Source organism: Indicator indicator, chromosome 4 (assembly GCF_027791375.1).
Source record: "Indicator indicator isolate 239-I01 chromosome 4, UM_Iind_1.1, whole genome shotgun sequence".
Taxonomy (NCBI): Eukaryota; Metazoa; Chordata; class Aves; order Piciformes; family Indicatoridae; genus Indicator; species Indicator indicator.
This window is the reverse complement of record NC_072013.1, coordinates 10225150-10250351: the sequence shown is the minus strand read 5'-3', so window position 1 is coordinate 10250351 and position 25202 is coordinate 10225150. Positions and strand designations below refer to the sequence as shown.

At 42.8% G+C, this 25202-nt stretch overlaps 1 protein-coding gene across 1 annotated transcript; it reads left to right on the top strand.

Annotated features, from left to right (window-relative positions):
• Nucleotides 1-11862: 11862 nt before the first annotated feature.
• On the top strand, nucleotides 11863-25202 carry LOC128981600 (embryonic protein UVS.2-like). The gene is made up of 11 exons (XM_054400500.1): nucleotides 11863-11931; nucleotides 12135-12159; nucleotides 13044-13181; nucleotides 14470-14587; nucleotides 15459-15637; nucleotides 19741-19822; nucleotides 21051-21178; nucleotides 21985-22100; nucleotides 22539-22764; nucleotides 24302-24420; nucleotides 24972-25202. The coding sequence occupies exons 1-11, from the start codon at nucleotides 11863-11865 to the stop codon at nucleotides 25200-25202; spliced, it is 1431 nt and encodes a 476-aa protein (XP_054256475.1).

Sequence of the window (25202 nt, the reverse complement as noted above, 5' to 3'; positions counted from 1 at the left end):
CTCAGATGCCCAGTCTCAAGCCCCTAGGGCCTTTGCTCACTCTGGCTGTGTCAGGATGGCTGTGCACAATAAAACAGTACTGGACGTTTATAAATTGTTACCTGGAGCATCCTTCACTCTGCTTGCTGTTCATTACTTCAGAGGGAAGTAATTGCCATGAGGCACTGCAGCAGGTGGACTTGGGATTTTAGCTGTGGCTTCCATATACTACTTGTGGAGCTTTGCTGCTCCTGTCACCAGCTCTGTAGCTCCTTCAAGGGTCTGTGCTGTGAGATTCCAAGGATTTTGTCTTTCAGCCCAATTCTGCTAGGTTGAATTGAATCTCTATAGAGAGTTCTACCTGCAGAGGTGTCTACCATTCAAGATGCAGATGTGCATCTTGACTAAGGAACCTGTGCTGCAAAAATAGACTGATGTCCTAAAGCAACTACTGTCAAAAGAGGAGACTCGTTTGAGGTTAGCAGTGCTCTCAGTGGATTCTTGGGTCATTGGGAAAAGGGCATGAGGCTTGGTGGGGCCATCCCACAGTATGATGCCTTGACTTGTATCTGCTTTTAGACTGCCTAGTACCAGTTTATGGTCAGCACAGATATTGCCAGCTGCCAGAGATGACTAAGTCCCTTTTTATAGATGAGGTTTAGAGCCAGCTGCAGTCTTTGTTTGATAAATGAACTCTGAAGGACCTTATTTCATTCTCTAGGTGCTGGTCTCACTTTAGTAAGAAGAGAGGCTCCTAGATAATGACTTGGAGCAAAAGCTGCATGAAAGAGGAAATAATTCACCAAGAATTAAACCATGCACTGGGGATGCTGGATGAACAGGAATGACAGGGGCATGGATATAAAAAAAAAACCTGGCAGTACATCAGTCAAAGGATGTGCCTTTCATATTTGTGAATATTTAATTGAAGCTGCACACAAAGTGGCTGATAACAACACTTCAGAGCTGATGATATAATCCATAACCACCATCTGACAGAAATAGAGCTCCATCTCAGACCCAATCACAGAAGTAGATCAGGGGGGACTGAGGGAAGGAGATTCCTACCTTATCCTCACGTGAAACCAAACAGAAATGTTTTGCACAGACTGTTTAAATTCCTGTTACAGATCTTATTATACATCCTTAAAAATCTCTTGCAGGGTAAATATTTGTTTGCCTCTGCTTGCAAGAGGCAGAGCCCACATACAAAGCTACTGCTGCATTTATGCATGCACTTAAGATTGCATTTGGGGATTAGTACATACAATTATTTCTTTTTCCAATCCTAGTCAAATGTGGTGGGACCATTACTGCTGAGAACTTTCATTTCCTTCACACCCTTCATGTTATTCTCCTCTAATGGGCTGTGCCTTGGTAATTACAGCTCTGGAGGGAAAGAAGTTGACCTGGCCTTACCTGCTGTAGAGCTGCCATGGAGATAGGCCATTAGCATTACCCTGGAAATAAAAGCAGGGACAAGTTACATGAGTTCTACTAACTGCTGAAAAATATATGATCTATTTAAAAAGCAAAATGCTGAAGGTCTCAGTTCTTTACTGCATCCAGAGAAAATGCTGTGCTTAGCAGAGGTGCAGAAGATGGCAATCCCATGGCTGGCAGTCAGCCTTTCTGAAACACAGGTGCAGACTCCTATTCTGTCACCTTCTCTTTCTCTTCCTCCTTTCCCTGCTTTAATTTGACTGTTCACAAGGTATCCAGTTCTTCAGCAGATGGAGACAGACATATATAGATGTTTCAACCCCTTTTCAGTCTCCAGGTAAGACAGTGACCAATTCAGATGCTTTTTTCTCCTATAAAGCATTGGGATCTAAAATGTCTGACTTTAATGTCAACCAGCACTAAGATACCACAGCAGAGTCTCTCATTCACCTGTTCCATTGTTATTCCTCCCCCTCCCCCTGCTACTTCATCTATTCTGCTGATAAAAAGACCCTAGAAATCAGTTGCTGATCATAAATTCCAGAAAGGCAAAGCAGAGGAAGTCTGGGCATGGATAACACACTGGAGAGAAGGGAGCTGCTTCAAGGATCCCACCGTCCTGGTAGCAGTAGATGTGCAGGTTGGATTCAGTATGGCTCCAGAATGCAGCCTGAGATTATTTTCTGTACAAGCCCAGGCTACAGGGCTGCTTGCATGACATGATCCCATCATGGAAACTGCTCTCAAACAGCTTACCAACAACACACAGTTGAAACACCACAGTTTGGAGATTCTGAGATAATCTGAGATAATGCAACTCCAATCTTTGAATTGCTGCTATTATCAAATACTAGAAATGCAATAAACCAAATTTAAACTGCTATATGCCTAACTCCAGGATTAATCTTATAATATGTATATCTCCTGGAGATGCTGTAAGCCCATCAGGTTTCAAAAGCAAATATAAAACTAGAAAAACACTTGTGTAAAAGCATTTTTCAGATAGCCAAGATAAGTGGAAGAAATAGAGCTGGTTACTAAATATATCACTTTTTCTCCTGTGAATTATAACCAGCTGATATTCACAGCTTGCTGTTTGAAGTACTTCTGGCTGGAAACTCCACGTTTCAGATGAGATAAAATTAGGGCCTCAAATATTTATTTTCATGAAAGCTCTCCTTGTGTGCAATATCAGGTCTTAAGCTGTTGAAAGCATACATATCCCAAAACTGAGGAAGGATAATGTGGGTGGTATTAGCTCCTAAATTTCTCTTTGCTTTTGCAAAGAATGTTATCATTTTCCCAGGGGGCAAGTGAGCTGTCTTCTGTCTCCATGCTGCCCCATTTCCTCAGCACACCTGGAAACAGACATCCCTCTTGCAGACTATAAATCACTTTGCTCTTTGACCATTTATTTTCTTCTCAGTTCTGGGCACTTTGGCTCTATTTCAGCAGCCTTATTTTGCTGTGGGAGGTGGCAGATAGGAATACTTAGAGACTTCCCATCACATAGGAAAATCCTGTGCAAAAGACCCCATCCCTGCTGTTAACTCCATGCTGTCCAATACCACAGCAACTACTGCTGCAGTCCTTGAGATTCAGGGCAAAGTACTTGATCAGGAAGTATAAAGAGATTAACTGCAGAAACACTGACTCTAGTGTGCAAAGGTAGACAACTCCCTCAATACAACTGCTTCAAAGCTGGATCCCCTGAACTCTCTGAAATCCACAGGTATTCAGCACTTCTGAGAACTAGCTCACCTGTTTCAAATCCTAAATGTGGCTGAAGGTTCTTCTCTTCAGCAATCAGCTTTGAAAACCTGACCTTAATTTCTTGTCTAGAACAGAGGTGATAGCACCCAGCTGCTTTGCAAATGCTTCCAAGAGCACACTTGAAGACTGAAAGCTCTGGGGTTCTGTCAAATGTTGTCAGGGAAGTGTAGCAATCCCCGTGGGGAAGGATGACATTCAGCTCCTGCCTTCTAGTTCTCATTCTGCTACTGGGAGATCCTGGATACACTTTTTCATGAGTCAGCATCTGAATTCATGAAATGCCCTAAACATCCCATTTTTCAGTGTAGCATGCCAACAGTTTCAAAGTAATTGGAATGACACATACTAAGAAACTCCTGACCATTACCTGTTTGCACGTTTTTCATGTAGTTTTTTTTATCCTAGCAGGGTATATGCCCAAGACATGCACTGTCCCTACAAACATGCAGAGAAATTGTGCCTATTCTAATTTTGAAGCTTCTTCCTGACAGATTTATGAAAGCAAGGCTGGTTCTTACCCAAGAGGCTGATGCCTATCTATGAAGAAATTTCATCTGAAAGTAGTCTTTCATGAATGGAACCAGATTTGTTTCTTAGCAAGGTTTCAGGTTTCTTTCCCCAAAAGCTGCTGTGGAAATACCTGTGTGCATGTATAAAAGTTTCCATCTTTGTATAAAGGCAAAATTTTAGAGCTAGACCAGAACTTATCCTATTCAGTGATGTTACTTTTCAGCTCAGTCTAAGTGACTGCACTTTCTGAAGCTGGCAGCACATTTTTGCAGACAGTGGCTGCTTCTAGAAATGACAAAGCTCAACGTTTAAAGATATTACCATGAATTGGGATGTAGAAAGATTCTTGCTTGTAGTTTCTCCTATGGAGGCTAAGGTCACTGGCTAAATCTTGCATGCCACATAGGAAGTGCAACAAGCAAGAGGTCCCACTTGCAGGGAGGAGTGGACAGGTGACCCTAAGCTGACCAAAGGATTCCATTTCATATAAATCACATTCAGTATAAAGCTGAGGGATCACGAGGGTCAAGCTCTCTTCTTCAGTGGCCAGTGTCCAAGGAGGACTCTGTTCTGCATTAGATCCCAATCTGTGTATTCCCAAATCCAGTTCCACAATCCAGCTCCTGAATCTGGTTCCTATCTGCTGCTGAGTCCATTCTGAGACTTCTGTCACAGCATCTGTGGTGATGGTGACTGATTGCCATCAGGAAGTTTGAGTTCAAAACTGGTTTTGTATAAATTTCTATACATCTCATTTTAGTGGTATCATTTTCATTAAAGCTGCTTTAGTTTTCCAATCCATAAGTTTCTCTCACTTATTCCCTTTCTCTTCCCCTTAGGAAGGGAGAGGGGTTAATAGAGAATGTTTGTCATTTCCCTAGTGGCTGGCCCAGCCCTAACCCTTGGCACCTGTTTGCATAGAAAGATGAAAAATACACAGCTGTAACATTACACTTTAAAAAGTGTAACTCCATAAAAACAAAGGATTTGGATAAAAGGAGAGACTAAAAGGATAAAAACTTGCAAACTGCAAGAAAACATCATTATCTGAAATAGAAGTAACATTTCTACTAGGCATCATAAAAAGAACGATGGAGACATGGAGAGCAGCAGAAGAATGGAAGTAATTTCTGTATGGTGACAATAAAGAGCAGTGTAAATCACAGAGTCACAGAATCAACCAGGTCAGAAGAGACCTTCAAGATCATCAAGTCCAATTGATCACCCAACCCTATCTAATCAACTAGACCATGGCACTGTCTCATCCAGGCTTCTCTTAAACACCTCTAGGGATGTTGACCCCACCACCTCCCTGGGCAGCCCATCCCAATGGGCAATCTCTCTTTCTGTGAAGAACTTCTTTCTAAGATCAAGCCTAAAGTTCCCCCTGCACAGCTTGAGTGGCAGCATTACACAGTAAAGAAGACAATTCTTCTTTAAACTTGGAACTCAATGGAATCAGTAGATAAGCAGGATGTAAAGGGGGAAGATAGTGTTACTGCAGAAAGGCTGTGCATCCCTTAGGTTGGCATCTGCTACAGAGCAGAACAGGGATTGTCCTGATCAGATCATTCCTTACAGGGGTTGATCTGAGGAAATCTCAGGTTCAGGAAGAACAGCTCAGAAAACACGGCTCAGAAGAAAGGGCCTTAGCACATATCAGTGCAATGAGCAGTAAGAACTTGCTAGCAGCAGACGATGCTTGGGAGTTCAGAGGCCACTCACGTGTGGAACTGCTCAGCTGCTGAGTGAGCCTGGCTGCCTCCACTACAGGCAAGGTCAACTATCAGGGCATAGAAAATCAATGCTGGGAAGAAGGGAGAGTGGAAAATGAGTCAGTGAAGAGGGAAAAAATTTTCTCCTGGGTAAGGGAACAACCAAACGGCACCGAGTGAAGTGAATCGTGGTGCCCCTGAGCTGCAGGAGCGCCCTGTGGTCAGCAGGCGGCAGCACCTCCGTAACGCTCCTGAGCATCAGCGCCATGAGCAGGGACTGACAGCCCAGCCCAGACGGGAACTGAGGGCGGGTACAGCGCTTACATTCCCCTGCCCTTGCCCCTATCGCTCGCAGCCCAGGCAGCGATCATCATTGCCTCTCTACCAAATAGCATCGAGTGGCTCAAGTGTTTCGGTGCTTTGCAAACAATGGTTTCGGCTGGAAGGGACCTCAGAGATCATCTACTCCAACGCCCCTGCCATGGGCAGGGATGCCTCACAACTAGACTTGCTTGCCCGATGTCCGATCCCCTCCAGGGAGGGGACAGCCACAACCTCTCTGGGCAACCTATTCCTATTCTTGCCATCCTCATACTGAAGAACTTCCTCCTAAAATCCAGTCTAAACCTCTCTTCCACAGCTTAAAACCATCGCCCCCCTAGTCCTGTTGCTAGACATCCTTATGGGAAGTCCCTCTCCAGCTTCCCTGTAAGCTTCCTTCAGGTATTGGAAGGCAGCTCTAAGGTCCCCGCAGAGTCTTCTCTTCTCTAGGCTTAACAACCCCAGCTCCTTCAGCCTGCCCTTATAGCAGAGGTGTCCCAGCCTTTGGATCCTCTCTGTGGCCCTTTGTTTCACTATGATTGCACCATCAATGTGACCTGGCAGGGGATTAAACTTGATTTTCTTGTGGTGTAGATAGAAAAGGGGTAGTTGTCCTACTAAGCTAAGTAGGAAAGTAGCTCAGTAAGTGTGGTAATGATACTATTATTTAAAAAAAAAAATACGTACTTTAGTTTCCTATTAAAATGTCCCAAATGCTACGAAGTTACACTTCATTTCTAGCAAGAAAAACAGCCTCAAGTTGCAACAGAAGAGGTTTGGGCTGGATACTAGGAAAAATTTCTTGACCAAAAGGGTTGTCAAGCAGTGGAAGAGGCTGCCCAGGGAGATGGTGGAGTTACCATCCCTGGAAGGATTTGAAAGATGTGTAGATGTGGTGCTGAGGGACACGTTTAGTGGTGGACTTGGCAGTGCTGGGCTAATGGTTGAACATGATGATCTTAAAGGCCTTTTCCAGCCTAAACAGTTCTGTGACAAAACCCACAAAGTTAGATAAAACAGATGAAGGTTATTATCTGCTCCAAAACACTCTGGAGGAGATCTGAGCCAGCAATAGACATCTTCGTGATACCAAATAGAAACTTACCATAGGACCGTGAACAAAATGACTTCTCCTGAGCTCTAGGATGGCTTCAGAAAAGGTTCTGACAGAACAGGAGGCATCATCACAGGGACTAGAGGTCCTAAATAGACCAGAGAGATCAAAAAGTTCTTGGGGATGCAATGAGCTCAAAAGGGAATTGAACAAAGCACAAATATCTCAGGGGACCAGAGGCCAAATGGAGGAGCACCAAATGGATGAGAGGATAGAAAGACTAATGAGGATAAGAGATCCAGGCTCAGGAAGGGTTCTGAGTGGAAAAGAGGGGTGCAAATTGACCTTCTGAGGGCTCTAGAGCACAGGGGACATCTTGCAAGAGCTCAGCAAAGAGAGCAGAGGAGTCCTGAGGGGGCCTCAGCGACCAAAGAAGCCTCAAAGATGAAAATGAGGAACTCTGAAGGGGATTTCAACAAAGTACAGATGATACCAGTGGGGCAGAGGGTTGAATGAAGGTGTCCTAAATACAAAGATTAAGATAAGAGCACTCTGAGGCACAGAGAAAGCCTGACAGAGGGTTCTGAGGGGAAAATACAGGTACAAAGTGTGCTACAAAACTGGAAGAGCTGTGCAGGAACTTCTTGGGAAGGACCATGATAGGAGCAGAGGGGGTCCTGTGGGGGACAAACAGGCAAAGAAGGACACAAAGAATACAGGAGGAGACCTGAGTAGAATACAGAGATGTCCTCAAGGGGTCAGGGACCAAATGGAGGCATGGTGGATGTGAGAGAGAGAACAAAAAGACTGAGCTAGGGGAGAACAGAGGACCAAAGGGCATTCCAGAGCTAAAAGCATGGCTAAAAACCACCAAAGAGACCAAAGAAAAACTTTGTGAGGCAATGAGGAACTCAAGACAAGGGCACATTGCTGGCTCATGGTCATCTGGTTGTCCACCAGGACTCCCAGGTCCTTTTCCTCAGAGCTGCTCTCCAACAGATCAGCCCCCAATCTATGCTGCTCATGGGGTTGTTCTTCCCCAGATGCAAGACTCTACACTTGGTCTTGTTGTATTTCATTCAATTTCTCCCTGCTCAAGTCTCCAGCCTCCTCTTGGAAGTTTTTTCCCAGCCTAAGCATACCTATGATTCTGTCTCTCAGTATCTACAGTGGAGGTTTTGCTTTTAAAGAATAAATCTATCATTTAACTATAAACGCACCTGAAATGTGTCAATGTGCCAGTTTATGCTGTGATGTAAGATACTCAAACCTAGACTACAATGGACTTATTGTATTAAAACCTAGCATTCAGTTGTTTATGCACCAAGCACATCCTGTGCCCAGCAGCAACCTTTTCTCCGAACGATTTCCTTTTGGTGCCTGCTAAGGAGAGAGCCACCAGGGACCAGATTTACAAAAAAATTTTGTGTGTGTTTGTGAATTTGACCTTTTTCTGCAAAAGCCAAAACTTTTTATTTTGCACTTGATCAAGGTCAATGATTTAATTATTCTAAACTGATTAACTGACTGGCAACTGAAAAGCCGGAAAGCTCATTTTCTTCTTCCAATCAGTAAATAATGAGGCATGAATTGCCTGCTTTCACTAATCCTTGCATCCTGAAGGACACAATATCTGTAAACAGATGACTGTTAAATAACATTATTTTAAACACAAAGGAAGTTTTGTGCAGGTTTTTTATTAAACTCTTCTCAGCCTGTTACAGTGTGATATAATAGTTTCATTTAATGGCTGCAAAGTTACTTTAAAATGCTCCTCAGCAGAATCACTTTTCTCTCCAATTGTAGCATCACACAAAACAGGTTTAAAAAGAATTGTCTTGTAGTAAGGGCAATGCTTTCTATTGCTGTGGCTTAAAAAAATAGGATTCTTAATGCAGGAAGAACAATTGGCCTGTTTAAACATGTAGGGATAACTGTGAATCCTCCTGAAAAGTAATAAGCTTCTTAAGGTGAGCACACAGCTGAGTTAAGCTGACTGCTTGTTCACTAGCAATTGTCTGCATGACCTTTTGTGTGAATAGCAGAGACACTGAGCATTGGAGTGATGTTCCTCTGGATCCTTACACATTCACATGGCCTTTAACTCTCCTCAATTTTGTTTCCCCTGGAGGTTCACACACTGTAGTGCTTTAGCCAGGGAAAGAGCCCTCTGTACTTTCTCATTATGGAAAGGAGCACTGGGCTTACTATTCTTGTTGCTTCTGATGATACCTATTACTGGTACAGAGCAAGGGAAAATCCCTCTGCTTAAACACCAACAGATCAAAGAATCATCAAATCATTCAGGTTGGAAAGGACCCTTGAGATCATCAGGTCAAACCACTAACCCCACTCTACCAAGTTCACCACTAAACCGTATCGCTACGTGCCACATCTAAATAACTTTTCAACACATCCAGGGATGGTGACTCAACCACCTCCCTGGGCAGCCTGTTTCAAAGCTTGACCACTCTTTCAGTGAAAAAAATTTTCCTAATGTCTAGCCTAAACCTCCCCTGGTGTGGCTTGAGACTGTTCCCTCTTGTTCTATCACCTATGAGAAGAGACCAGCACCTACCTCTCTATATTGTCCTTTCAGGTAGTTGTTGTTTGGGGGTTCTACCTTTGTCATTTAATATTATGCCAAGAGGGACTTGGATTACATGATGAAAGAAATGCTCATTGTCTGCTGTGGAATGAAGGTGAAACTAAGTAAGCATCACTAAGGGTGTGATAAACATCATATTAAAATTTCTAACAGGAGTGATAAAATATCTGTCAGATCAAGGACAGCGTGGCTGAGAATGAGAAATGTCCAACAGCAGTGTAAGAAAAGGCACACAGGAGAAGGAATGCAAGTTGCAGCTGTGTAATCAAATTATTTGGGTAACGAGACTGGGACCTGAACATTGTTCTGCTAGAATATCAAAGCAGACAATGCAGACAAGCAGCATCAAAAAGGAAATTTGCATCTACGAGACAACTTCTGATAATGTTATCAGGTGATATAAGACTTTAGTCTATTAATTAGCCTTGAAAAATACCCAATTCTTTCTGGCAGTCAGGAAAATGAATTAAACCATGGGATAGATCTCCTGACTCAAGGGTTACTTCCACAGAATGGATATGCAAAACTGCATAGCAGAACTTCAAAGGGCCTTTCCATCCCTCCTTGCTGCACGCCTGGAGTGTGACCCGGCTCCAGGCTCTTCACAGTGATCTGTCTCGTTCTCTTGCTTTTATTATCTAATAAACTCAGCTCTCTCCCCTGTCTTTTTGTGATGTGTAGCAGCAGAAATGTGCTCCTATGATTCCCTCTGCCTCTCTTTTGAACCTGATCTTGAACAGACACAGAGATTGCTCAGAACTGTACAGGGAGACCTTTGGTTACTGATGTAACAAACTAATGAGGACTTCTGAACTTCAACATCTTATCAGCCAAAGCAAAAGAAATCCTTTATGCCTGTACCTGGATACTGAAATATAACCTGCATGGAAATTAGAAATGTAGATGAATTGTGGAAGTCACAGAAATGTGGAATATTTTAGAAAGTTTAGGAACAAACTATTAGTGGAATAAAATGAAAATATTAGTAGCAAAGCTTTACATAATGTCAGCAAAAATTTTCCTAGCTAAGTACTCCTCAAAAAACAAACAAGGAACCCATCCATCTGTCTGGAAAGGCACTCTCTGCCATCTCGACCTGCTTTGAACCACATAGATTCCTCTGGATTTTGCCTTTGAAGGCAATTCCAAAGGTTTTTGTACTTGTTTCTTAGAGATCGGATGCAACAAGTCCTTAGGACTTTCTGTAGCACCTAGGTATTTGTGCAGGGGCTGAAGCTAGGGGAAGAAAGCAACATCTGCCTGCTTGTGGTGTGTTCATGTGGCTTCAACATGAAGGCCGTATGAGGAAAGGCTGAAGGAACTGGGTTTGTTCAGCCTCGAGAAGAGAAGGCTAGAGGAGACCTTATTACCATGTACCAGTACATAAAGGGTGGCTACCAGGAAGATGGAGACTCTGCTTTTACAAGAAGTCACACGGAAAAGACAAGGGGAAATGGGTACAAGTTAGTCCTGTGGAGATTCTGACTGGACTCCAGAAGAACATTTTTCACCATGAGAACAATTAGACATTGGAATAATCTCCCCAGGGAAGCAGTGGATTCCCCTCCATTGGACAGTTTTAAGACTTGGCTTGACAGGATGCTGGACCATCTCATTCAAACTACACTGTCACCTAGAAAGGTTGGCCCAGATGATCCTTGGAGTCCCGTCCAACCCGGCATTCTGTGATTGTGTGTGTGATTCCCATTGCATAGCCTACTATTACAGTGAGTTTTCTAGGCTTCAGCCTGCCTTTCTAGGCTTGTTTTTAATTCATGGACATCAAAGGGAAAAGGGACTCTGGGAGCTGGTGGTTTTATTTATTGGTAGAGTCCAGAAAGACACACAATCACTGCCAGTGATGATTATATTGCAAGATACAGCACTGGAAAAAACAGTTTTCACCAACAATCAGATTCATCTCTGACTCCAACAGATTTCCGGTGCTCCTGGCCAGCAGTGCCTGGCTGAGAGCTGTGTGCGGAGAGGACAGGCTGGCAGATGGGCTCTGCAGAGCGAGGTGGCTCCTGGCACCAAGCTAAGGAGTTTCTAGGACAGGTAATCAGTGTGGATGGATCAAAGAGTTCCTTGCCATTGAGTTTTGCTGTAAACAGAGTGCTACCGGATATCCTGTCCCTTGGTCGGCAGTGAAGGGACCTGCAGCAGCTCGTGGATTCTTCTTAGAATGAAAGATGAGTCACTTTTAGGTTGCTGGATTTTCTTTGCTATTACTCCACTTCCTCTGGTTTCTGAAGATAAATAAGAAATGAGAGCCTGGAAATTCTCTTGAGATGTCCTGCAGCTTGTTTGTTTTGTGAAAATACTTCTTGTTATCTAATTTTGTCACACTTGGTAACAGCAGCAGCAGCAGCTTTCCCATAAAACTTGCCCCAAGTCAAGTAACCACAGCTTTGAGAACTGGGCTGCGGAGCACAGAACAGCATCCTGGAAACTCGAAGATGAAGTACTTTCTTCTGCCAACTCATTTGGCATTTCTCTATAGCTTTGCACTAAGTAAACCTGTCCAGGTGTGTCCTTGCTCTCAGATCTTGAGAATTGACATTGCTGCTGCTGAGTTGCTCTGATTGGCTTAAATTAGTTGCAGACTTTCACTGCTGTGAGTCTACATGACAGAAGTTTTTGCTTTGCAGATAATCCTTTGTATTAAAAGATACGGGTTTTGGTTTTGTTTTGTTTTTGTTTTGTTTTGGTTTGGTTTTTTTTCCTGCAGAGAGCTACAAGAAACAATGATTTAGGTGAGTCTGATTGTAATTATCATATAAATAACTGTAGGGCTTGGTGGGGCTGCTTCTCTAAGGCTCATTTTCATTATCTGGTATGGTTTAGAGAATATCTTCCAGCAATCGTGGAAAACAATGTATAGCATTCAGATATGTTTTAAAGTCTCATTCAATGTGATTATTTATGCTGTTGTGGTAGAGAAATTAAGAAGAGTTACTGAGCAGTTGCTACATGGAATGTTCTTTCCCAAATGTAGCCTCAGCAAATCAGAAGACTTTTCACTTTGACTTCTCTCTGATGTGATATAAGGTACTTCCCTGTCTGCTGTACCCAAGACTATTGCACATTTTGGGCGTAACAGCCAATGGCTCCTGCCTGAAAAGCATATTCCAAGTATTTTGGAGTCATAACTGAGGACCATGTCCCAAAGTCTTGTGTCAAATGAACAGTTAACCTGGAAATTAACATCTTGCATGTGTTCAATGTGCATGATAAAGACAGCAATTTCTTTGGTGGTGTTTGTCCCACTTTTACAGAGGTCAGTTAGGATTTTTCTTTAATTCCATGAGCTCTCATGGAGAGCAATGACTTGTAATATTTAGCCTTTCACTCTGAAGGCTCCCAAAGCCTTGTGAGCTAAAATATATTTAGTCATAGCTTTGATTACATCTGCATTATGGTATCTGTATTAATATTAATCTTTTCTGTCCAGGAAGCAAGGCAGACCTAACCAGTCCTACCATATTGTGAATGCTGCATTCCCTCAGTCTGAATTTACTAATCCTTTGTCACATTATTGGGAAAGGAAATTCAGTGAAAGAAATTTCCAAAGGTACAAAAACTTGGTTAGTTGTCTTCTCAGTGCCTTGTATATTCTTTATCTTCTCTCACCTGCCAGGCAGTGAAATAGCTGTGTATGAAGGAGACATCCTCTTGAGAAGAGGACGCCGCAGTGCAATTAACTGTGAGAGTTGTTTATGGCCCAAGTCACAAGATGGACTGGTCAAGGTTCCAATTAACATCTCTTCTGATTTCTGTGAGTGTATGCAAATGGATGCTGTAAAGTTAGCATTGATCTTCAAGTCCCTAAACTCTCTGTTGTTTTATGTTTCTGTGGCATGCACCAAAAGCAATCTTCATCCAAATGAGAATTTATTGATGTGTCTCTTTTGCTAATCTGTTAGCTCTATGGTAATTTGCCTAAGACTCCAAACATTTCAGTTCAATTACCACTAGGAGCACTTTTTGGTACACTCTAATTTTCTTTCAAATCTCTCTCAGAAATATTTCTGCACTAGAACTCCTGTGGAGGCAAAAAAGCAGGAAAAATACTTGGAAGGTTTTTTTCCCACCTTGTTATTTATTTCCTTCTAGTGAGTCAGCAGCTCTGTCCTGTACAAAAGGCTGCAGGACCAATGCCTCAATCCAGAAAATTTTATTCCAGAAGATTTCATTACGGGCTGTGCAGCTCTTCCATCTCCCCCCTGCTGAGGATTCTCTGGACTGAAGCTTCCATACAGACTCTTCTTAAAAGATCTTAGCCTGAGAGAAAATGGCATGGCAGTGACATGTAGCCTGTGTCTGATCCCTGTTCCTGGGGAGAGGGAACCTGCGTTATCATCTGAGCTGAGACAAGCCCAGTCTTTGCATTATCCAGGCTACTCTTCTGCCCATGTGCTTCCAGAACTTTAACACATGCTTTTGTGGTTAGGTTAGGTTAGGGTTATTCCATCTACCTCCTTCTCCCCAAACTTTAAAGATAAGGCAAATGAGATACAAATCAGTTGTAGATGATTCATAACTGAGGAAGCCAAATTAGGCCAAAATGTTCAAGAGCAGATAAACACTCTGATCTTTGTTTGGTACCTGAATAGAAACACTGTGATCTTCAGAGCCTCTGACTGCTGGCTGTCTCAAATGATTCCAAGGGGTGTGTAGCAGTCATTTGTTATCTCTGATAAACAAAATAGGAGTTTGGTGCTTAGCAATGCTCCGATGGTTCATTTGGGCTACTTTAATCCAATTATTTGTATCTGAAACTTTAATTTTTTCCATCCTGTCTAATGGAAAAAACACCACCAGTCTTTTGCTTTCCATCAGCTGTCTCCTCTAGAATAGGCATAAGGGCCAGCTACAATTCTTACATCTCCCTTTAAAAGTTCAGTCAACCTGAAGACCCCTGAAGGCTTTGTGCCCTTTTTCAATTACACTTGTATGATAAAAAGCTAATGGGTGCTATGAACTTTTAAAGGAACGTACCCCATCGGTTCACCTGAGTTTTGATTAACAAAGGAAGATTTCTCTTGGCCCCTTTCTCTTTCTAGCAGTGACAGAGAGGTCTTGGATTGCTGATGCCCTGCAAGAGATCTCCACACTGACCTGTGTGCAGTTTGTAAATCGCACTACGGAAACAGACTATGTGTATGTTGAACGTGGGCAGAGGTAAGCTCCCTGCTTCCTGAGACACTCAAGAGATCTTTCAGCTTCCTTTCTGGTTTGATCTGGAGTTAAGTAATTGCCCCTTTTTGTATCCTGGGAGGCAAGATTCAGGTAGCAGGTGCAGTTTTTCATTTTGCATTAGATATACCAGTACCTGCACCAGTTAATAGGCTGTGGGAATAAATGTGTGTGTGTGGACTTAAAGATAATGAGGCATAACTCAAAGTGAGATCTTTTCCTTAATTGTTGTAAAAATGTAGTGCATTTGTTTCAGGTTCTTTGCCTAACTACTTTAACTGCTTCATCTTAGATTGACATAGCCATTCTGCTGGTTTTAAATCTGCCACACTCATCATGAAGATCTGAAGGGGACTTACAGGAAGGCTGGGGAAGGACTGTTTAGAAGGGCTTGTAGCAATAGGACAAGAAGCAATGGTTTGAAACTGGAGCAGAGTTGGACAAAAGGAGGAAGTTCTTTGCAATGAGAGTGGTAAAATACTGCAACAGGCTGCCCATGGATCTGATTGAGACCCCAACCCTGGAGACATTCAAGAGCAGAGTTGACATGACCCTGGGCAGCCTGATGTAGTTGGAGATGTCCCTGCTGATGGGGGGGGGGGGGGCGGGGGGGTGTAGACAAGATGTTCTCTGAGGGTCCCTTCCAACCCAATACAATCTGTGAATCATGAAGGCTTTATTTCTCCCCCCATGCTGCTTGCCAGCTTTTGGAAGCCTAAATATCTCACAGCAGTGTCTATTTGCATGTTCCCTTCTGTGGCTGCACATCTGGAAGGCCTTGATGCCACAACCACTACATCTATTTCTTTGTATTTGCTGAGTGTGATCATTTTGATTATTGACTACCTCTTTGTAGCTGCTGGTCTTACTTTGGAAAAATTGGAGGACGTCAAGCAGTAGGCCTGGTGAAAAATGGTTGCATGGACAAAGGAGCAATTCAGCATGAAATGAACCACGCACTGGGTTTCATCCATGAACAGGCACGGAGTGATCGGGATAGGTTTGTCAAGATTATGTGGGAACACATCATGGCAGGTATGTCCACTAAAGCTGAAGAGAAAACACATACTTTCAGATTAAAAAAAAAAAAAAGATTCTTCTGTGAACAGCAATGCAAATAAGAATCATGAATAATGCTGGCTGAATTGCAGCAGCAGCAGCACATTCAGTACGATGGAATTTCTCATTCAGTGTTTGTATTAAGGAAATTTCTGTGGCTTCATCTACATTAGTGTGGTCCTCCAAGGTGGATGCAGCCTAAAAGTAGCTCTTTGTTCTTATTTTGAATGCCATCTTGAGCCTAGACTCAGATCCAAAATACCAAGATCATCAGGAATGCAAATTGTTGCAAAGACTTAGCCAGGAGGCAAGACTATGGGATTTTTAGCTGAGGTGGGGTGAAAGATGATCTTCAAGAGAATCATGGTGGGGAATCTCACAGCAAATCTAAGGGAAAAACATGGAAATGGGGAAGGCAGCAGGCTGGCATCTTGACACTGCAGTGAGTGAAATGAACATAGCTTAAAACATAGACTCAATGTGGAGTCCTGCCTCTTAAATAGAGTATAAAGGCAAAGGGAAGGGAATAACATGGTATATAATCTGGTGCCACCCCTTGGGTAGGGTTTTCCACCCTAGGGTTCAGCAGTTAACCCTTAATTTACAACAAGAATGGAAGGGCAGCCACTGGCATGTGCAAAATTCTTGGACCTGGCATGATGTGAGAGGAAGGTCTGGAATTATTTCCCTTCTTCAAGAGAGAATAATACACACTGCCATAAAAAGGACCTATGGAGAGCAATCAGAACCTGGTAAATCTGTAGAGGGAAGACAGGTGAATGTTATTTAGGGAAAGGAATGCAGGATAAATAGTTTGGGCATGTGCCCTTCATCTGTGTGCTGGGGACATGGCAGCATATATGGAGCTCCATGCTCTAGGGAAGGTGATCCCAGGGAATATGAGAAAGTGGTACATAGAAGGAAAGTAGGGGAAGAAAGGATGCAAGAAATCACTTGTCTGGCAGTTCTGAAAGAGCTGGACAACCCATACCAGTTGTAAAAAAATAACAGTGTTCTTAGTTCATCATAGAAAATAATTGTAAATGAGACTGGACAATTTGAATACAAAATCCTAGGAGGTCTCTTCAACAAACAAGATATTCAATTCTTGTGTCATGCACAGCTGAAAATACATCTATCTTTTGCTCCAGATGGAACGTGATTGTTTTTACTGCAAATTCCTAACACACTGTTCTCCAACCTTTTTTCAGCTATTCCCATGATATCCTAAGTAAATTCCATTTGTGCTGTTCTTTATTGAGGTTTCAGCTCCAGCGTTAAGGCATAATTTTGCTATGAATTGTTTGCCATTGCACAACGAGGCTGTGCTGTGTTTGAAATGCTAGCAAAGGAGGTGCTGGGAGACAGGAGTTAAAAACATGAAGTTGCACCAAAGACAGCAGACACAAACAAAATCTTACACTAGTTTTGCAGGGTGAAGTCCACAGGTTCAGATATCATCATCCCTCAAGGATACAGATGTAACCTAGCTCTGATTCAGGCACAGTACCACAAAAGCATAACAGAGGGGAAAAAGATGAAGAAGATAAGATGATGGAAAAGGAGATGGGGCTTATCTTCAGTGTGTTAACAGCATTCACCAGGAGCAAAGGCTGGGAAGATTGGCATGACAAGAGAGTTAGAATGCAGAGTGTGTGCAGCACAAGCACTGTAGGGAAAAAAAAAAAAAGGCAAAGATATGCAGGGAAAAAGAAATGGAACACAATTATGTTCATGAGGACTGCTAGGGTACATCTCCTGTAAAAACATGCTGCTATTAACAGTGCTGATGGCAGAGCTCCCACTGACCTCTGTGGTGCAGAACTAGACCTCAAGACCTTTTGCAGCTTCCCAGCTCTCCCACACAAGCTGTTATTCCCTTGCCAGGACTGCAGTACTGAGGATGTTTGCTGGGTTTTGTTATTACCCAGCAATTCACTTTGGAAGCAATCCTGCTTCTTTGTTTTGACAAAATGCAGCCTGGTGTTTTGCTGTCCACTTAGCTACTTGAAATTCAGATTGGTTTCTCTCAGACTTTTGGGGAAAAACCCCTACAGTCAGTCTTCAGCCAAAGCTTCCTTTTCAGCCCTTCTGAGTCATTACACTTAGATTCTGGCAGAGGGAGGGTTTAGGGGTCTTTTAGGGTGGAAAAGATTAGTTAAGTTCCCACATGTGTGCAGGTCTGGACAACCAAATCTCTATGGCATGTGATGAGAGAGACCAGTAGTTTTGCTGGCAGTACCTCTGTCCAGCCAGGCTGCTATTACTTTTTCTTTTCTTAGCAAACCAATTCAGCAAAGCACTTCTGTGCCAAACAGTAGCCATATGCTTAAATGTTTCACTGCATTTGAACTGTGTTCTCTGTTCATCACCTCAAAAGAAACTGTGCACTTGCTGATAATTCTTTCTGAAGTCAGCAGAGCTGATAAGAGGAGCTGAGATAAAAACCCAACAGAGTCAGGAAAGCCAATGCTGTTGAGAACTCATTTGAGCCTTAACTGAGTTTTTGAGCTGTGAAAAGCTCCAAAGCCATGTTTATCCCCAAACATTCTGTAATTCAGGGTTATGAAGGTTCTCTTTGCAGTTTCTAGCCCTCTCTAGGACCAGTGCTGAAGGACGTTGCTGGAAGTGACTGGCTCTGATTGCAAGCCTGCCAGCCAAGTTGTACAGACTCCAGAGATTTTTCTGACAAGTGTCCAACCCTGAACTCTTGTCCAGATGGTGTGTGATTCACAAACCACTAGATGCAATAATGAAGGTGCAGATGTTGAACTGGAAAGGAGTGCTCAGTCGTTAGGGCATTAGCCTCAATGCCAGGCTGACTGTATCCAGCTCCCCGCTCTGGCACTGCTTGTCTGTCTTACCACGGACAAGAGACCCTGGCTGCAATTCATGTTCTCCAGTCAGTGGGGAATAGATACCTTCAGGAGAAACCCTCTCCAGCTGTGTCTTTTTTCTCTCTTCCTCTCCTCTCACCATCCCAGGAGCCTTGATGAATGGCTTCAGTGCCTAACTTAGAGAAATAAAAGTAGGTGATACAGATTCCAATCTGTGTCCCTGGGCCCCAGTCTTGTACCAGTTTAATGCTTTCTTTCCTCATGTGGTCTTTTTAAGGCTTAATAGTCTTAAACATCACAGAACAGAAACATCTACACGTCACAGAGAAGTGAGGAGGTGCTGAGCAGCTATGATGAGAGGGGCTCTGTCAGCAGCTATATTCAGACAGAATGTTTCTATCTGCTCTCTCACAAGTCATATTACTTCACAGTGGTCACTGCTGATGGGTTTGAGACAAAGCCAGAACATGGCTGATTACATGCCCTTTGGGGCAAGTAACAGGCAAACTGTATCCTTTTCTTTCATGGTCTTATAACCCTCTGGTGGAAGGATGTGGCAGTATAAGTTGGTGGTCACCATAACTCTGAATTTTTGATCTAGGTAGCCAGATTTCCCTCTCAGGGTATGGATGCAGCTTTGGGGACACAGATTGGATGCTTATAATGTTCAAGATAATGCAGAGAAATATACATGGAGAAGCCCTAATGAAGATAGTCAGATCAATACCTTTACTTGAAGAGTGGAACTGATTGTTTATAGAAAAAGTTTAACTTTTTTGATTGTTTATATACTGAAACCTACTAGACTGAGTGGAAATGCATTCCCAGGGGCTTCAAAAGGCTCTGGTGGTTTTGATAGATCCAAGATCTCAAGCTGCGCCAGGGGAGGTTTAGGCTGGAGGTGAGGAGAAAGTTCTTCACAGAGAGAGTGGTTGGCCATTGGAATGGGCTGCCCAGGGAGGTGGTGGAGTCACCATCCCTGGAGGTGTTCAAGAGGGGATTGGACGTGGCACTTGGTGCCATGGTTTAGATAGTCATGAGGTGTAGGGTGACAGGTTGGACTCGATGATCCTTGAGGTCTCTTCCAACCTTCTTGATTCTTGATTCTTGATTCTTGATTCTTGATCTCATGAGAACAAGTATTTGTATCCCAAGTTACATTAAGGGATTATAACAGCAGGCAGTGAAGTATTAGACCAGCAACAGTTATTCTGATTGAAATGTTGTTTTCCTACCTTACAGGGGAGCAAGGGAACTTTGGAAAAGTGAATTCCAAAAACCTGGGCCTGCCCTACGACTACTCATCAGTGATGCACTACGGCGCGTAAGCTGTTTCCTGAGATGTCTTTGCAAAGGGGCAAACAACCTTTTGGACCTTCTGCTCAGATCTAGGAACAAGCAACTGTTCTGTGCAGGGAATTCCTTTTGATTTTCCTTTAAAATTGAGCGAATTGATATAATTTCCTTCGTCAGCAGGCTCCTTGGATAACAGAGTTGATACGGACAGAAGAAAAGAAAAAAAAAAGACATTTTCTTTCCCTGTACTCCTGTCTCTTGCAAGAGACCTTAGACATGGCTAAGGTCCATGGCCATCAGCAGTTCTGAGTCAGCCAGCACAGCTGACTTGAGTTGGCTACAGGGGTATCCCAGACCATAAGCATCACACTCAATATAATGGAGGAAGTTTGCTGTGGAGAGAGGAGTTTTTCAGTGGAGCTTTTTCTCATCTTGCTTCTCTTCTGCTCTTGAGGACTACCTCCCTGCTTAGTGTAACTGCTGCTGCATCTTTACTGGGCTGAGTATAGCTTTATATACTTTCTGTTGATATTGGTACCAGTTTGGCTATTTCATTAAATCCTTTTTCATTTCAACCTGTGGGCCTTCTCTCCCTTTCCTCATCCTCCTTCTCTGCTGGGGAGGGGTCATTAGGTGACAGAGTAACTGCCATAGTTTAGCCCCAGATACAGGCTAAATGTAGACGCTGCTCTAAATCAGCTCTGGAATTTTTTTCTTTAATGTAGTAGCAGCTGATCATAGACAATGCTATTTAGGTACAGAGAGAACAAAAAATGGGCATTGTTTTTAAGGTCATTATAATATTGTGTGCTGCCTCACTCATCTGTGAATATTATCTAAGGCTGCATTTTACCCCATAATGCACAAGCTTGTATCATGTGCCTTCTCCTTTATTTCCATGAGCAAGGAACAGCTTTGAACAAAACTGTGGAATAAAACTTGTTTAGCAGGAGGCAGGAAATTGCAGACAGCACATAATTAGTAACTGAGACAGAACTATTCCTGCTCCTCTGCCTCTGGAAGCATGAGGGTGGGATTCACTTCATTTTGCCAGGACCTTGGCAAAAGTTCTCCTCACTCAGGACAGTGCAGCTTTTTCTCATTTCTTGCTTTCTGCTGCTGCACACAAACTGGCTGCCAAACTGGAACCTTTTCCCCCTTTTCCATTGACATTCTGGCATGTGGTACATGAATATGCTTATGAGAGAACTTCCCTGTCTTAGTGATCTAGAGAGGTGATTTCCTTCTTTCTCCAGGTATGATTTCTCCAGCACTCCAGGGAAACCAACAATTGTACCAGTTCCTGACCCCACTATACCCATTGGGCAGAGAGAAGGGCTGAGTAACTTGGATGTAGCTAAAATCAACAAGCTCTACAAGTGCAGTAAGTGCTGTAGATAGAAGGTATGTGAATCCTTATACAGCTGACGTCTGTAGGCAGTGTCAGACACCCCAAGTGGCCTTGAACACTTCCAGGGAGGGGGCAGAGAGGGAGACTGCTCACACTGTCCTCCCTCCAGTAGGCAGCCACCATCAGCTAAATATGTTACCAAATACCCTAACTTGCTTTATTTTACTCACTGGTGTTGAGTAACTTTCACACTAGGAACACAAACACAATTGTAAGCATCATTCATTTCTCTTTATAAGCTCAACTGATGCAAATGGGCAGAGAGAACTGTCAGGCATTTCTGGAAAGTTTTGTTGCAGTTTCCACTCTTTTTAACACTGTTTGGTTCTTCCCTTCAGATTGCTGTAGCAATCTACTTTACTATACTTTCCTCTTAGTTTGTATTTATAGACACATCCAGTGTATGCATACAGAGAGGATTTAAAGGTCAGATGCAGCTTATATTTTGGTGTTTGGGGTTTTTCTTTGTGTGTATCTTTTCTGTCAATGTTAAAGTAGAACCTTACCAAAATTTGGCAGTGGGACTTTTGGATTGTTTTACAAGAATAGTTTCAGCTAAGAGGCTGCTGCCAGGCTCTTGTTTATGTGTGTGAAAGGAAAGATTATGGGTGAAATTATAAAAATTTGGAGTGAATGCTCAGCACAATTGAGTATAGTGGACCTTGCTAACCAAGTGTGTGGAAAAACCCCTTACAGTTATATGTTGAACTGTCAGGCATTTCTGGAAAGTTTTGTTGCAGTTTCCACTCTTTTTAACACTGTTTGGTTCTTCCCTTCAGATTGCTGTAGCTCTGTGTTGCCTAAATCCAAAGGCTCCTTCTCCTCTGTCAATTACCCATCCCCATACCCGAACAATAGCCGCTGCCTGTGGCTGATCCGCATCCGTCGAGGCAAGGTAATTTTTATCAGGAGGTTAAAAAAAAAAAGGGTTTGAACCACAGTGTCAAGGTGGCACAGCATTATTTCATTATTATGACTGCCCTCTGGGAATCATTTTCAGGGACCAAGACATTTGTTTTGTTAGGCAGTGAATGAAAAGGCAGTCTCAACAATTTTCATAAGACTATCAGATGCATTATTTAACCTGATCTTTAGCCAGTTGAGATTGGATGGCTTTTCAAAGACAAGCAAGAGTCAAACATCAATCACTGGGCTCAGTAACAGCGTGCCTGGGTGAAAATCTGTCCTCTTTTTATACAGAAGCTAGCATTTCAGTGATAACATGCAGAGTAAAATGAATACAAAGTCCTAGCTCACCTCATAATAATTAGATGGTTTGAATCTTTACCTGTGTATAGCATGAAACCCAACACCTGTTTTCTTGTTTCTCAAGATTTTCCTGCAGTTTGAGGCTTTTGATGTCCAGCCCTCCTCAGACTGTTCTTCTGACTATATGAGAATTTACAACGGGAACAGCAAGAATTCCCCTGTCTTGCTGGACAAATACTGTGGGAAAGGGCCACTGCCCTCCTTAGTGGCATCTGGATCGATGATGCTGGTAGAGTTTGCAAGTGATGAGAGCATTACAGCCACAGGATTCAGAGCTTCCTACAACAGGGGTATGAACACTCCCTTACAGAGCTTGGAGAACAATGTTAAGAGTATTCATATGGAAGAAATGAAAGATTTGAACATGTGCTTTTTACTTCCATAGCAATTGCTGATGGAGAAGGCTAGGCAATGATGGGGGCTGAAGGTCAGCAGGAAACAGAAAATTACATGTTGCATGGGCCTCATGTTAGTGATCCTGAGAACTCACATTCTTCTGAGAGCCTCTTTGAGGCTTCTTCATGTCTTTAGAACAATTCCTTTAAATAAAAACAATGCAATGACTGTAACCAACAGCAGCAGTGCAGCCAAAGAGCATAAAGCCTGCAGAGCTCAACAAGAAGTCCCAACCTGTGAGATGTAAAGCCACTGTCTGAGCAATGTGCTTTCCAAGGTTTGGTGGCATTGTGTGCAACAGGAGAGGCACTACCCTTGGGTCACTTAGACTTCCTGATTTCACGGTATCACAGTATATCAGAGGTTGGAAGGGACCTCAAGAGATCATCAGGTCCAAGCTCCCTGCCAAAACAGGATCACCTAGGGTAGCTTGCACAAGAATGCATCCAGGTGGGTTTTTGAAACTTTCCAGAGAAGGAGACTCCACAAACTCCCTGGGCAGCCTGTTCCAGTGCTCTGTCACCCTCACTGTAAAGAAGTTTCTCCTTATGTTGAGGTGAAATCTTCTCTGTTCTAGTTTGAACCCATTGTTCCTTGTCCTATCACTGTGAACCACCAAAAAGAGGAGCCTGGCCCCCTCCCCTTGACACCCACCCCTCAGATATTTATAGACATTGATCAGATCCCCTCTCAGTTTTCTCAAGACTAAACAGCCCCAGGGATCTCAGTCTCTCTTCATAGGGGAGATGCTCAAGTCCCCAAATCATCCTCGTGGCTCTCCATTGGATTCTCTCCAGCAGAGAGAGGCTTTTGTTAGGTCACATGAAACAGTGTTTGCTGTGGTCACTTGGATGGGTGTCTGTTACAGGAATGCACAAATGCATCACAGGCTGCTGGATACGATTCTCTTGTGCTGCGACACGCTTTCAGTTCCAAGGCAGTAGCCCAAATAACCTCTTACTGCCTTATTTCAACACAAAATGCAAACTTCAAAAGCATAAATTGAAGAAGTCTTAGAAATGTGCCAGTTGTACTCTTGCATTAGTCTTGATGGAGTCATTTCCAGATAGCATTAGATGTAGCTGGATAATGCAATCTTGACTACTTGAGCCAATTCTTTTCTGAAAGAGCAGTAAGTTCGAATGCTGTGCTAATATGGTAGCACTCAATTGTAAAGACAGATACAGCTTTAGATGCAGCTGTTTTCTGTTCTCCAAAGGTTACTTAGCAGCCATGTTTTAAGTTCCTTCAGTGCAGCTGCTGATACAAATGCTAAGCAAAGAAATAATATATTTCAGCAGTCGATTTTCATGCTGGCACATTTCTTCTTGGGTTGAAAGAAAAATACAATAGAGTATAAGCAAGCTCACTTCTACTGCCAAAATACTCCTCTTAATATGCCTTTTTTTGTCTTTCTTCTTTGCTCCTCAGTGAATTGTGGAGACACTTTCACAGGCTTCAGTGGAGTCATCACCTCTCCAAACTACCCCAATAAATACCCCAAAAACCGAGCATGCTTCTGGGTCATCAGTTCTCCAGTGGGATACAAGGTAAGGCACAGATTAGTTCACTTGTGGGTTCCATCAGTGTTCTGTAATGGAATCTCTCTTTGCATTGGAGAATAGCAGTGATAATGTTGGTTTTTGAGCAGGCATTCTCAAGAGTAAAAATCTGAACACAAAAATCTAGTTTAAGAAGTTGTGCTGGATCTTGGTTTCTGAGGTGTTCAGCAAGGGAAAATCTTTACACATACATGTGACCTCTTACAAATTTAGCTTGCACCAGGAGGCTTTGTTCAGAGTAATCCCTAGGTAAAAGTTCCCACTAGAAAATGGAAATATTGCACAGGTGCTGGTTTTATATTTCTCTAGAGAAAAGAATTTAAAGCATACACAATAAATCTTGTCCCTTGCTTCTCCTTCCAGTACAAATGCTGATGAACTAAGCAAATGATTTGCTGTTCATTTGCATTAAAATAGGGGATCAGGATGTGGTGCAAACACAGAATGGGGAAAAAAATTAAATAGTTTGTGCTTGTTACAAAAGGTAAGAGAAAAGGATATAACCTGGATGCAAAGTGCTTTGTTTTTATTTTCTCCAGATATCTCTCAAAATGTTATTCTTTGAGCTGGAAGATAGTGACAGATGCACCTATGACTATTTGCTCATACATGATGGAAGCCGACCTACATCACCTGCAGTTGGACCTTATTGTGGGACAGACAAGGTGGTGGACTTCACTTCCACTGGGAATTTTGTGCTGGTTGAATTTCACAGTGATATAGTTTGGGAGTTTCCTGGATTTGTGATGAGTTACACATTTGGTAGGTAG

What these genes read in the sequence shown, in the direction of transcription:
- LOC128981600 (XM_054400500.1), top strand. Translation starts at nt 11,863, where the DNA reads ATGAAGTACTTTCTTCTGCCAACTCATTTGGCATTTCTCTATAGCTTT. An exon ending in CACTAAGTAAACCTGTCCAG is followed by an intron (nt 11,932 to 12,134) that starts GTGTGTCCTTGC and finishes TTTTTCCTGCAG; the next exon opens with AGAGCTACAAGAAACAATGA. An exon ending in TCAGTGATGCACTACGGCGC is followed by an intron (nt 19,823 to 21,050) that starts GTAAGCTGTTTC and finishes TTCTTTCTCCAG; the next exon opens with GTATGATTTCTCCAGCACTC.